The 15,252-nt window shown below is 43.4% G+C and overlaps 1 protein-coding gene across 5 annotated transcripts in view; it reads right to left on the bottom strand.

The window, feature by feature from the left end:
• LOC137438883 (lysosomal thioesterase PPT2-A) overlaps positions 1–15,252 on the bottom strand; it is a 46,253-nt gene that overhangs the window by 9,412 nt on the left and 21,589 nt on the right. For all 5 annotated transcript variants that reach the window (XM_078767370.1, XM_078767371.1, XM_068134330.2 and 2 more), the window contains 3 exons: positions 14,118–14,213; positions 11,772–11,879; positions 3,807–3,890 (listed from right to left, as the gene is read on the bottom strand). In XM_078767370.1, coding sequence (XP_078623496.1) covers positions 3,807–3,890; positions 11,772–11,879; positions 14,118–14,213 — 288 coding nt within the window. The remainder of the gene's footprint in view (positions 1–3,806; positions 3,891–11,771; positions 11,880–14,117; positions 14,214–15,252) is intronic.

Raw genomic sequence — 15,252 nt, 5'->3', positions numbered from 1 at the left:
CTGTGCGACGGGGGACAAAAAGTCCCTGAAGTAAGAGCGTGGATCAGAGAAAGGAGAAAGAGTTAAATGAGATGGAGGAAACTAGAATTGGAAGGACGAGTTTTGGCTGGAGATGGAAGGAAGAGGTGGGAGGAAAGGAGATAAAGGGGGCGGGGCGAGACAGCAAGCACATGTGACCGCGAGGATTATTATTATTATTATTTTTGTATTTAAAACGTTAGACAATGGGTAGATGTTCGGGGAAGTTAGGGGGAGAAGAGAAAATCTAAGAAATAAGCAATACAGCGAAGGAAAGAACTTAAATTCACAAAACACTGATGGGGGGAGGGAAGCCTAGAGAAACCTGGCCGTGCACGCGGTGCGAACAGAAAACGATTGATTATACAAAAGTTTGCATGAACTGCAAATCAACACCAACAAGCGTTACACCTAGGTCACCCGTCGGGGAAGTGATGTGAGTTGACAAAGTGGAAGACGCAGAAAACATGCTATGATATGATATGATACGCACGCACGCACGGGAAAACCATAGTCCCCCTTTCGCTCCGCGGTGCGACGGGGGACAACTAGAAAACACACTAATACATGTACGATAAAATAACGAGTGGAAATTTGACGAAGACACGAATGGAAAAAATACTTTAACTTTGCTGCCGTGCAGAGGTCGAAGTTGCTTCCTTGCTCGAGGGACCGGAAACGGAAGTCCCCATCCTAGATGGATTTTCTATCCAAGATTTTCTATCCAAGATGGCTGCCAAACCACGTGACCTACAATGTCATCATTTTCAAACTACATGCAACAGTGGTGTTAGATGAGATTTGTAAAATTTTGCATCGATAGGGTAAGTGGTTTCAGAGATAGAATTATTTAATATTTTCCTTCAATCCAATATGGTTGCCAAACCATGTGACGAAGGATCTCATAAATTTAATATTTCAATACAAATGGGTCATTGATCATGTGCATGCAATTTCAGATTTTTAGGATAAGGCATTATATTTAAAACATTTATGGCTGGTATACCACTTCACTGATGTCATTATCATGCTTTTTGTTCCCCCTTGGGAGTACTTTAAAATGTGCAAAGTTTCAAATTATTCCAATAAGCGGTTTCTGATAAATATTTTTTAAATTATTTACGTTTAATCAAAGACCGCTGCCATAACACGTGACCTATGACATCACAATTATCATAAAAAAACGTTCTACATGGGTTTCAATCCTACCCTAAAAGTTTTGTCTCAATCGGTCATGTGGTTGCTGAGTAAAACGAGGTTTAGCCCTGACGGACGGAAGTACTGACAACCCGAAAACATAATGCCTCCGGCCACCTTCGGGGGCGGAGGCATAAAAATTGAAGAACTTATAGTTAAATTATACAACTACAACAGCACTCGGTAGGGCACATACATCCACCAGATTGTACAGTTTACGTTTTGTATCCCACTTATAGGCCGGATCTGCATCAGGACCATTCTTCCTTGTCATACACCAAAATCTAATCGACTTGTTATATTCACCTACCTAACTCATCCACCAAGTTTCATCCGAATCCGTCCATAACTTTTTGAAATATCCTGCTATATATCCTTTTGGCCCGATCTCTCAATGATGAAGAATCACTTAAAATTGTAGTGTCCTGATCCGGATCTTCATCAAAATGTAATCAATTTGTCCTTGTCATACACCCAACCTGTCCACAACTTATTGAGATATCCTGCTAACACACAAATGAAAATCACTCAAAGAGCTACACTTGGCAAAAAAGAACAAAGTAGAATGGCACTCAGAAGAGCATCCTTTTGACCTCAAAAATAGTTGGTGGTTGAATTCAGTCACCTGATATGCAAATCCTATTCAAATATCAAGTCAATCGGATGAAAATTGAGGATTTAAAAAAATTGAAAAGGTTGTTGACCTTTGGCCTCAAATATAAATAGGATTCTGTCGGGCCACCAACCCTATCATTTGGTAAGGTTTAGAGAAGATCAGTTTTTTAAAATTGTGACCTGTAGGCAAGTATAAGTGAGCGGACAAACACAAACCGGAGTGATCAACATACTTGTCCAAAATATGTTTTTGCCAAGTAACAAACAAGACAGACAGACAGATAGGGGTGAAAACATAACCTCCATCCATATTCAGTAGTGGAAGTAACCATCGAACTGTGATCAAGGCCATTTGGGTGCATAGTTGAGGCTGTAGCCCTATAGCATACCTCAAACAATAAACAGTGTGCACAAACACACTCTGGAAAGGGAATGGGAATGGCTAATTTTGAGGACATATTCCACATTCACATTAAAAAAAAATTTTCATGGATAAATCATAAATAAATAATGCGATCGGCTGTGGAGGCATAGAAATGTTATGGCTAATTATACAAACTTTGCCAGACTGTGCCAAAGGCCGCTTGGGGGCGTTGTAGTAAAGCAGGCCACTCGGGGCAATATAAATTACATATTGTCCTGTCACCAGCGATTAAGACCGATGGATGACGGATAGCCGAAACAGTTTTACTCCCGAGGTGGCACCCCGAAGAATGGGGGTATTTTTGGCGCACGCGGAATGAAGGGAGGCGAAGCGTTTACCTGAACGGAAGTAAACAAACACAAACAAACCACAAACAAGTAAACACGACGAGGAAAATTCAACCAATATGATTTAATAAAAATAAATCAAGGAATAAAAATGAAAGGTGAGGTAAACTAAAATTCTCCACTGTGAGACGTCTCCACTCAGTCGCAAATACAAACACACAGGGGAAAATAAAATAAAATAAAATGTTTATTTTCAGCTGGTCGGCACTCAGCTGTCTCCAAAGGGTCTTTTTGAGAGAAAGGTGGTGATGGTCGACGTTCAAAGGCTCCCACGCCAGAGTACCCCAAAATGGTGGTGGCATCGTGCGTCGAAAACGCCCAGGTGCGAAGCAAGCAGCCAAGATGGCCTCCTTTTAGATTCCCCCTCCTCGTCCTTGTGGCGAACAGTACAGCCTTAAACCCACCACAAACCTAGCAGTCGTCGAAACACTGCCAATGCAGTCCAGAGCTCCTTGGTGAATGGTGAGACCAACACGACCAGCACACGAATGGCAAGATGGTGCCCTTCTTCTTCGAGCCCAAGAGAGAGCGATCTCTTCCTCTTCACTCTTCAGAGCCAATCACCCAAGGTCCCTCCCAGTTCACCCCAACCACAAACTCTCAGCTAATCCTGTCCCATGGGGCGTGGCCTAACGGCCTTTCTTGACCGCCCACTGATTCTCCGCCTCGACTGGGCGGGGTCTTTTGCCTATTAGGTCCTTTGGAGGCGGGGCTTAATGCGATCGGCTTTGCTCGGGTTCTGTCGGCGGTAGTTGTCGTTAAAAGGAGGTTTTTCACGGCCGGCCTTGGTAAATGTAAAACATTAGGGAAAATTACAAAGGAAAAACTAACGTTAATCCCTAACTAATTAGCACAACACCACCCCCTGTGTGGTGTACACATAAACAAATCTTAGGCTACAGTCTCCCTACTCAAGTACATGGTGATTTCTCCTATGCGTCCAAGGTCCATGCTGTAATTATACAGTCCTACCTTTACGATGGGATCCCTTCATCTACCCCCATAAACGTAACAATATGCACACAAACACCAATATAGCCTCTCCATTTCAGGGTGAGGATAATAAAAGTTGTTTTTAAAAAAACCCAAAACAATCCAAACGAGGAAGAAATTAAATTGAAGGCAATAACTTTAGGGTAGCTCTTCTGAAAATAATTTAGCAAACATGGGCTATGATGTGGAAATCTAGACCGCAGGAGCTTCACCTTGGGATTTCTGGTTGTAGCTCTGGTTATTGAGCATGGCTAGGAAGCGGCTGCTGGCTCGGTAACGTTCCTGGTGATGGGGATCTGGGGGATAAAGTTGGGGTCAAATTAAAATTGAACAAATAAAAACAAAACTCTGAAATCTTTATCACTTTAGCAAGTACAAATATTCCTTAAAAAAACAAACAACAAAAGTACATTTTACACCTGGCACTTTCTAACAGTGAAAGGAATGGCTATTTTATTGTCCTTAATACAGTCTAAATGGGACTTAAACAATCCCTTGTTGTTGTAACCGTAATGATTCAAGAAGTGATCAAATGAATCTCGTGTTAATTGCATTATTTAAATAAGAGTAGTTTCATCTCCATTTGATGGGCGATGCCGTTTTCCCCTCTCTTGTTCATAGTTTTGGCTCAACTCCCATACATTTGTCTCTTTGTACATATTTTGCTGTTCACTTATCACCAAAATAGATATCGAAGTAATTTGTAGCAAAGGAGTTGAAATACTCCAAATATCCCTAAACTAGTACAGGAGAATCCATCAGTGACGGTCAAGGACAAGGAATAAAGTGACCAAAATCTTCATTAGCATCGAGATGTGTCTGTCTTTTCAATGGCCCACAAATGTTCATACACAATTTATCCTCAACAGGAAAATGTATGCAAAAGCCATATTAGTTTGTCTACCTCTTTTTGTATACAGAGTTGAGGCTCGTGGAAGAGCTGGAACACTGAATGGATCAGGACATAAAAGGGAGATAGAGAGAGATAGAGAGAGATAGAGAGAGATAGAGAGAGATAGAGAGAGATAGAGAGAGATAGAGAGAGATAGAGAGAGATAGAGAGAGATAGAGAGAGATAGAGAGAGATAGAGAGAGATAGAGAGAGATAGAGAGAGATAGAGAGAGATAGAGAGAGATAGAGAGAGATAGAGAGAGATAGAGAGAGATAGAGAGAGATAGAGAGAGATAGAGAGAGATAGAGAGAGATAGAGAGAGATAGAGAGAGATAGAGAGAGATAGAGAGAGATAGAGAGAGATAGAGAGAGATAGAGAGAGATAGAGAGATAGAGAGATAGAGAGATAGAGAGATAGAGAGATAGAGAGATAGAGAGAGAGAGAGAGAGAGAGAGAGAGAGAGAGAGAGAGAGAGAGAGAGAGAGAGAGAGAGAGAGAGAGAGAGAGACAGGGAGGGGAGGGAGGGGAGGGAGGGGGAACAGCAGAGTAGAAGGACAAAACAGAGTGAGACTTGGACAAACAATCGGATTCGGGAGGAATGAGGGGTAAGGGAGTCCAAACTAGGAAGAGGTATAAAACATATATGGGATGGTTCGGTTTGATATGCCAGGAAATTCTCAGGAAGAAAAATTAGAAATTTGGAAGTGGGAGGGCTTGGGGCTGGGGAGTTAACAGGGGTAGAAAAGATCATGGTTTTGGATGGGGGCTGCTGAGATTTTCTTTTTAAACAAGATCGAGGCTCGTGTAAGAGCTAACATTAATCACAAAAAACAAATTGACACATAAAACATAAAATAAAGGGAGCGGGAGACAAGATCGGGAGACAGAGGGAAGCACACACACAAGCGCAACAATGGTAGAGAACAAAGACATTGGGAGATCTGTGGGAGGGAGAAGGCTTGGGGGGGCAGGGGCAGGGGAAGGGGAGGGGGGAGGGGTGGGAGAGGTATAAAACACATGGACACTGCTAGGACTTCCAGGAACGAAGTCAGTATTTCAAAAAGGTGGATCTGGGGTGAATTAACGGGGGTAGAAAACAACCAGAGTGAAAACTGAGTACTCCCTTTCAGCGTGCGTCACTGCCGAGCCCCTTGGGTGCCCGGCAATTATTATTTTTATTTTTTTTGTATACAAGATCGAGGCTTGTGAAAGAGCTAACATTAATCACACAAAAAGTCAAACCGACACACAAAACACAAAAAACAAGGGGAGCAGCGGACAAGATAGGGAGAGAGGGGGAAGGACACAAACACAACATTTGAGAGCAGGGACATCGGGAGAAATGTGGGAGAGGAGGGCTTGGGGGGAGGTGGGAGAGGTATAAAACATATGGACACTGCAAGGGCTCTGGGGTGAATTAGCGGGGGTAGAAAAGATCAAGGTTTTGGATGGGGGAAGATAAGAGATGGTGGTCATCAGCTGTCTTGTAGACTTGGAGGGAAGAATGAGATTGTGGAAGTTGGTTCCACAGGTGGGAAAAAGGGGAACGAATGAGTGTAGGTGAGCAAAGGTCGTGGATTTAGGGAGTTTCACAAAAAGGGTGTTGATGTTGGATGGGTGAGCCCATCAGAAACCAAGGGGAAGGGGGTCGGGGGGGGACAAAGTTTCGAAAGAGCCGAGGGTACAGACCAGAAAGGAGGCAGTAGAAGACAGAGAGACCACCGACCAGTCTGTGATGACAAAGTGATAGGCCCATCGACTCAGCTTCATCATGGAAGAATCCAATAATCCTGTTGGCTTTGGTTTCCATGGCATCAAGCTAAGCAAGATGTGATGTCTCTTCTTTGCCCTTCCCTGAAGCTCCTGCTTTGGAGCGTATTTTAATGCCCTTTTTATTTTTGAACCATTAACCCTTTGAGTACGGGATTTTTTATTATAAAAATACCCCCGGTACGGGATTAATTTGGCATCTTGGTACGGGAATGCAACCACGTACTGACGATCTATTTATAAGGTATTTATAAGGTACGTCATCCGTACACAAAACTTTTTCGCGGGTTGCGGCACTGGACGTCATCCGTACTCAAAGGGTTAAGAGAGCCTGCACTTCTGTTCGTTTCATTTGCAGCATCAAGTAGTGATTCCTAATTATTACACTCCCATATTACTACACTAGTGTGGATTGGCTCGCTGCATTCGCTTCACCACGCATCGCTACAGAGGTACTTGCTTTATCTGAGGATAATAACTGCATGTGCGTTGCTGTGTCATGATTTACACCAATCATAATACAAACTTTTATTTTGCACAAATTTTTGTAATATTGGTGATATTACATTTTTGAAACAATTGAAGTTGAAGATCAAACTTCGAAATAATTTTTTTCTTCCAAAAAACAACCAAAAAAAACATTAGCACCGACACATGGGAGAGTTATGTGCATACTGGAAGTTTGGTACGATTTCATAAAAGTTTGAGAGAGTAGTTCAGTGACGTGACAACACAACACAGGACAGGCCACTGCACAGATATATATATATATATATATATATATATATATATATACAGTCATCCCTCGTTTATCGCGGGGGTTACGTTCCAGAACCCCCCGCGATAGGTGAAAATCCGCGAAGTAGAAACCATATATTTATTTTATTATTTTTATATATTTTAAGCCTTTAAAAACCCTCCCCATACTCTTATAAACCTTTCCCACGCTCTTATAAACCCTTTCTACACTCTTAAACACACTTTTGAGACCCATCCTTAGTCCTTACGTATTAGAAAAATATTTGTACGTGTATATATAGCTGTACAGTACATTGATGCAAGTTCTTTTATAATTGCAATTAATTAACAAACAAACATACACATATGATCATGGAACTACACAAGTACAGTACAACAAAGTATTTACATTGATGCAAATTGTGTTTTTGAAAGCAAAAGGCAATAATTGACAAAAGTGCCTTTAATCAAACCTGAGGCCTAAGCATAAAGAAGTCTTCATGAGCTATTCAAAATAGAGATGATGATTAATTTTGAAAATTAATAAGAAATGCATTAGCTTCCTCTTGCATATGCAGCAGCTTCCTGATGGTTAATTTGTAGGAAGCAGAGGGGGGTGGAGAGGAGGTGAGGGTGGTTATTCCTGATCTGATGCAGTGATGAAGCAGATATCTCATCTGTATCAAAAGGTAATGACCGAAAAATCCCATCCTCCACAACCTCGGTCATTCATGTTACTGTTACTGATCGCGGTTAGGATGTTATAGACCGAGCGGTGGTTTAAAACCGCGACCTAAAAAAACTCACCCGATTCCACCCGAACGTTGGTTGTATCGCACCCTAGCTGCTCAATGAGGGAAAAGACAAAAGCGACGCAATGCAAGAGGAAAACGGAGACAAAAAAAGGTTTGAAATACTACTACATTTATTCCTACTATTTACACACAAGCAAAAAGACAGATGTCACGTTTATTTACAAGCACAAGACGCAGGTGACACAGTGCAAATTTAGCTTACCTACAGACTTAACTTATATCCCAGGACAGAACAAACAGAACGCTGACTCACGCGGGGAATGCCAGGGATGGCAGAAGGTGGATGGCTGGAGGGAGAGGAAAGGTCCAAGGGGGGTCCCGCAGCACAACCGGCGCGTTCAGCAGCCGCCGTTCCGTTTCGGCCCTGCTCCGAACCGCCGTTCAGGCCCCCTTTGGCGGTTGGGTGGCGCTGCTGCGGCCGCCTGCACTTGCCTTGCCAGGCCTTGTCTCACTCGTCACCACCGACTCCTCACCACCGCAACCAACTGACCACCGACTCCTTTCTCTGGCAACCGACTGTCACCAACTCCTTGCAACCAACTCCTCCTCTCTTTCTCTCAACCGACCCAGACCAACCCAGAGTGCATCTCTCTTTCTTCTTCTCTTGCTCCACTTCCGGTTGCGCCCTTTTATAGCGCCCCCAGCGATCACGCCCCCGGCGCTTTGGACACGCCCATCGGGGCGCTCACCTCGGCCCTGGCTGGTCGCACGACCCTCGGGCTCCGCCCCGGACGACGACGGGCGGGCGCGCCCCTCCCCTCCTCTGACGAGGTGGAGACACGCCTTTCTTCCCTGACTCGAGCCTCGTGGTCAATGGCGGTTATTGGAGGGGAGGTGATTGGGAATCGAGGGCTCAGCAATGACGAGAGGGGATGTAATATGGCAATCGAGGGTCGGCAATCACGAAAGGGGGATGTGAAGGAAATGGGGATTTTTGGGGATGGGAATGAAAGGGGATCTATTCTCTTTCACTGGTGCAATGGAGTACTTCAATTAATGGGAGACACAGCCTTATCCTAAAACACAGAATAAGATATAACTGTCAAAAGAAAAGATATATCGTGTCCTGCATGTATGTTTTTATGGACTAACTACGGGAACGCCCTTTGACCTTTATACAACCACAACGGAGGGAGGAGGGGTGATATTTTACAACATTTTACCACCACAACAAAATAAAAAAAAACATTCTCATATTCACAACATTACTCAGCGACTTAATTTAATTGCAGCTTTAGACAACATCATCGAAATCGTCATCATGATCATGTGTCTCTAAGTTGTAAACATAAGTTATTGTAAATTAGAGGTTACCCAAAGTATGATGACTCTTAAAACCATATTGATCATTAAACTGCAGGACACAGTTTGGCATCAACCTTGCAAATTACTTAAAGTAGCGAAGAACCGTCCAAGAACCCTCCTTACGGATGGGTTAATTACCCCCAGAATCATGGACAAGTTAATTACCCCCAGAATACGGGACTTTCAAAATGCGCGATTCTTTGTCTACTCATTTATAATGCGTATTTTATTTCGATTTACTGTAATATTCTTTTAATATAGGTTTTAATTAATGTGTTATATTTTTATTTATATTATTATTAATTTTTTAGGCTAGAAAATGCTTATTTTACCGCAAAAATAATTAAAATCTTAAAAAATAAAAATACCTATAGGCCGCAGAATCCCGCGATATAATGAAAAATCCGATATATAATTTTACATATACTAGCGAGAAAAACCCGCGATGTACCGAAGCCGCGAAAAGTGAAGCGCGATATAGCGAGGGATTACTGTATATAATTTCAAAGCACACCTGGTCACAAGTGTGCCTCACTGACCGGGTCCTTAGTCGAGGCACTCAGCATCATCCCGTTTCGGACCTTCAACCTCGATACGGTCAGCTAAGGTGGGCCAGCAGGGGCACATATGCCTCCACATGCAGCAGCAACACCCGGATGCTTACATACCCCCACCCCCAGCCAGTGAGAACACAGACTACAACAACAAAACCACCTCCACTCCCAGAATTCACAGCCCCTCATCCACTCACTCACACACCAATAAAACCACAAAAAAAAAACGACCACCTACCCTTACAACAGGCACCACTCAAACAAAAACACATTCATGCAAAACCACACCCACTCCTGCAAAGCAAACACACACACACACACACACACACACACACACACACACACACACACACACACACACACACACACACACACACACACACACACACACACACACACACACACACACACTTCTCCTCCGCGCTCAGTCACTACCCCTTTGGACTGAAATGAACCACCACCCACAACCTCAACCTCCAGCGTTTGACGTTCCTCCATAAAACTTCCTCCATATCGAAAGTGAGCCTTTCAAGGCAACCTGGGCAACTCTGTCACACATCCTCCTTCTTTCTGTCCCACACACTCCAAGCAGAGCAAGAAATGCAGAAAAGGAATTGCCAATATACCCTCTACAGTCTACACCCCACCTCAAATGGCTGACAAGAAACTCGCCAACCCTTCTCCCGACACTCTGCCTCCAGCTCACTGTACTTTACTGTCTTGCACCGCCTCCATGTTCTCTTCCCAGGGTACAGACAATTCCCCTAAGATGACCTGTCTTGTTGCACCTGACCAGATGACAATGTCAGGCCGCAACCTTGTCACACAGATCTACTCTGGGAATACCAATTGTGGCTTTAGGTCTGCCACCACCTGCCATTCACAAGCATCTGACAGCCCTCTTGCTTTCCACCTCCTCCTCTTTCCACCTCTTACCACTTGGCCCTCTTTGACAAACAACACCACCTCTCCCCCATCGGTCTCCTTCTCCACTCTTCTCTCTCTCGATCTCAGCACCTCTAATTTCACCATCTGCACTACTACCGCCAGCACCTGATCATGCCTCCACTTGTATCTTCCTGCTGCCAATGCTACTGAGCATGCACTCAGTGCATGCTGCATTGTTCCCAAACCTCCACACAAAGAACATCTCTCCTCCTGCAACAACCCCCACAATCTCAAGTTTCTTGGTGATGGAAGCACATCATACGTTGCCCACAACAGGAAACTCAACAATATTGGCTCCATCCTCCAAATCTCTTGCCACTTCGATGTCCTCATCCACACACTTTCCCACCTAGTCCAAGCACCTTGCTGTGCCTGTCTGACTGCTTTCACATATCTCCCCTCCTCCTCCTCCTTTCTTCTCACCTCCCTCTCTTAACTATCTTCCTCCTCTCTTTCACACATGCCTTTCGTCATCGCTCACTGCTTCATCGATAATGCATCATCGCTCATCTTTCCTCATCGCTCATGCTTCACATGCCAAGCCCTGCTTCCCGTGCTGTACCATCCCCACGACCTCCTCCTGTTGTAACCGCTCCTCCATCTCGTCCACCTCTGCTCTTGCATTCCAATTCTGACTTCCCTTCTTCTCTCGGAGAGCATTCTTTACCACTGAATCACTCGAATCCCGCAACATCATAAACTCCCACACCCCCACCCCCTTAAACTCCTCGGTTAATGATATCAAGGAAAACTGGAGTTTTCCACCCTGACCATAAAAGGCAGTGTTCGTCAAACCATCTTCCCAAACTCTTCACAGGGGCCTCTGTCAATGATGGAACCACCTCCCCTCCCAGCTCAAACCTGTGCATGTTATCCACCACTCCTCGTCTCACTACCACACTCCTCGACTTTCTTGCTTTAAAGCCCATTCTTTCCTACCGCATCAACCTTTCCAGTCGTCCCAGTTCGTCTACTGCTGCATCAGCCAACTGTTGGACAACTGTCAGGTCATGTTTCAACCGTCAGGTCTATATATGTATATATATATTCAAGTCAAAATATTTGTGCACTGTATTACAGAATTGTTCTTATAACTTACTCTATCCTCCAACAAGTTTCATCTCGTATTGGAATGCTGGAAAGTTGCACCCACCATTCCAGTAGTTGCAGACCGAAATGTCCTGGCCAACAGATGTGTAGCAGGCACGGTACAAAGATGTCTTGACATGGCCGGGGAACAACCATTTCAAGTATGACGTGTCTGTGGGCAGGGGCAGGAGATGCAAAACTTTCAAAATACTTTTTGTTATACGAATGGAAACCTTAAAAAATACGGCACTTTCAAAATGACGTTTTCCACCCCAGATTGCTCTGAGCACATGTTTTTTTTTTTTGTATACAGAATCGAGGCTTGTGTAAGAGCTAATACATTGAACATGAAAACATGCACAGATATATAAAACTAACAATTAAGGGAGCGGGAGACAAGGAGAGAGAGGGAAGCACACAAGCACAAGAACAGTAGAGAACAGGGACGTCAGTAGATATGTGGAAGGGGGAGGACTGGGGAGGAGGGAGGGGTACATGGTATAAAGCAAATAAACACTACAAGGAATTTCACTACTAGGAATTTCAGGAAAGACGTTGGGGATTGAAAGAGGCGGATTTGGGGTGTCTTAACGGGGGTAGAAAAGATCAAGGTTTTGGATGGGGGAAGACAAGAGATGGTGGTGAACAGCTGTTTTAATGACCTGGAGAGAGGAGAGGGATTGAAGAGTGTGGGAGTTTGTTCCAGAGGTGGGAGAAAAGAGGAATAAAAGAGTGAAGGTGAGCAGAGAGTCTGGAAACCTCAGGGAAACATGTGCAGAAACCTCTGGTAAACGGCGGCATTCAGGGCATTGTTAAGTGTGTAGAGGATAAGGATTGGTACTTTGAATGGCTCACCAAGCTTATGAATATACTTGGAAAAGTACCTGAGAGAAAGTGCTATGCCTCTGCACAATGAAAGACTTGGAGAACTTTCTCAGCTTGCCTAACAGGAAGCTGCTCGTACTGCAAACTCCCTATCATGTCGGTCGGTCGAAGACCCGAGTGGAAGGGCACGTGCTACACAAACCCCCGATGGAACCAGTGATTGGACTATTTATCTGAATTGCTTGCGTCTGAACACCGACGGGAATGTCATATCTGGGGCATGTGCATGTAGAGGACAAGTTTGTTTATTATTGTTCATGTTGGTGGGGGCAGGGGTGGGGGGGGGGGGGGGAGAGGCTATGACAGTTATCCATATAATAAAGCAGGACTGTCTGGTGGGTGGGAGGTTTCATAAATTTCTCAATACAATTACGATTTGGAGTTTCCACCCACTACAAAACTGCTCCCTATCCGGATGTAAACACATTCACTGATTTGGCATTCACAGTTTCACCATTTACTGGTTTGGTAATATCTCAACACAATGACTTTTTGTTATCTTTCTGTAATAAACCATTTCCTTCATCATGGCACAATCCCTCTCCCCAGTTATCACCATCGTTATTGTTGTCAACTTCATAATCATTAAAGGTGCATTGATTTTACACAGTACTACTCCCACAGTGTTGGGGCCAGCCCCACCAAATTTTCTGTGCATGGTTGGGGGTCGCTGCACGTGTCCTAAAGTGTGTGGGAATTTTCATAGAATTTCTCAAAACATTTTTTTGAGACCTTAGAATCCCACCTGTGCATATCACTGGTACCTAGCTAGTAAATATAAATACACAGCGTGTTTTGTTCCGGGTCACGCGAGAAATACTGGATTTTTGCATCTATTGCTAAAGGTTGAAGCGTTCATCTGTGTTTATTTTTAATCTATATCCACTGCGGCCGCTAATTGTATTAATAGGAAATCAACACATCTCTCATCCATGGATATGTGTTGTATTTCTGCGAGTCAGATTTGCATTCTGGAACAGAACAATTATGGTTAACTATTTTGAAATTTCCACTGTTTCATCAAAATACTGAAAATTATGTTTAAAATAACGATTTGAATTGCAGATTTTGAGCTAGCAACGGCAGGCTCAAGGTGCCTGTTGAGTCGAACTGAGTCAGTGTAAACACACACACACACAGCGTATGTGTGAAAGGCCTCATCATGTATCATTCATACGTCATTTTGAATGTCACATATTTGGGAATATATTTCGGAGTGCTGTCACATTCATCTGGTGAGACATGCACAAACAAGACAAGATTACCGGATGAGTGGGCCAAAGTATCAAGCTCATGGAAGAGCTATCATAAAACTCATCGGGCAAGTAATACCTGCTCAGTAATGTACTTCCAAGGCTTGCAATGCATATTTTTAACAATCACAACATTCACGGGGGAAATTTCTCAAAAGTGGGTTCTAGAAGTTAGGAAAACGTCAAATATTTTTGTGACATAAAGTGATCAAAGACAAGAAAGGACCAGAGAAGGATGAGCATGCTTCGATGGGATCAGCACAGCAATATACCTCCATACTGGCCCATCTGTGGAGCTGACAGAGATATGAAGGTATGCACTTTGTGATCAGGCCAGGTAGCCAGCATGGCTCGGCACATCAGTCCCCCTGCTCAAACAAATCAAGTTGTTAGAATCACCAAACATTCATGTCATGTAGTGAAAGTAGAAAGAAAAGAAGAAGCTTTCATGCTACCATATTAGACGTCAATGAAATTAGGCTACGTTCAATCTCAATTTTATCAAAAACATCTGACTGGCTGTCCAACCGTTGGTATGTAAACACGAGTTATAATTGATATGCATTCCTGCATGTGTAACGATGTTGGATTAATAACATGAGGATGCACATCTGAGAGGAGACATATACAGTGGTGAGAAAAAGTTTGTGAACCCTTTAGAATGTTCTGTATAAATTTAACCTAAAATGTGATCAGATCTTCATGCAAGTCCGAATCTACTATATAAGAGTACATCTACTAATCTCAGAGTTAGTCCAAATCTACTAATCTATAATATAAGAATCTACAAAAAAAGTGTACGAAGTTGGTTGGTCTGTGTGTGTATCGCTATTTTTCTCAGAGTTGGCTGAACGGATCTTCGTCAAACTTTCCGAGGTTCATCAGTGAGTGCCTGTTTTAGTGTTTTAGGGGATAATGAAAAAAAAAAATGAAAAAAAAAAGTTCGTTTTTTTGGAGTTGGGGGGAGGAGGGGGAAATAAATAAATAAATAAATAAAAATCAATCGATAGTGCCTAAGCCTTTTAAAATTAATGACAGTTATATACAAGTACACATTCGCATAAATAAATACAAAACAATCACCAGACATTTGAATACAAATAAATCAAACAATTCCAGAAGTGTACGAAGTTGGGAGTACGGCTTCTTCTTCTTCCTGATTGGCATCACAGGCAACTCAGAAACGTGATGAACGCCACATTCACCCACCAGCATATATATGAACTCCCTTTGCTCTCCTGCATCCCCTCTCCCTCCTCCCTCTCCCTCCTCGCCCCCCTCCCCAATTGAAATGTTGCGGCAGAACGTGAAGTGAGCAGTTCATGCAAAAAAGCCCACAAATATGAGATGAAGCCGTTCTGTAAGGAGGAATGGGACAAAATTCCTCCAAGCCGATGTGCAGGATTA

Source organism: Myxine glutinosa, chromosome 13 (assembly GCF_964187855.1).
Source record: "Myxine glutinosa chromosome 13, kmMyxGlut1.1, whole genome shotgun sequence".
Lineage (NCBI taxonomy): Eukaryota > Metazoa > Chordata > Myxini > Myxiniformes > Myxinidae > Myxine > Myxine glutinosa.
This window is presented reverse-complemented; position numbering and strand designations above follow the sequence as displayed.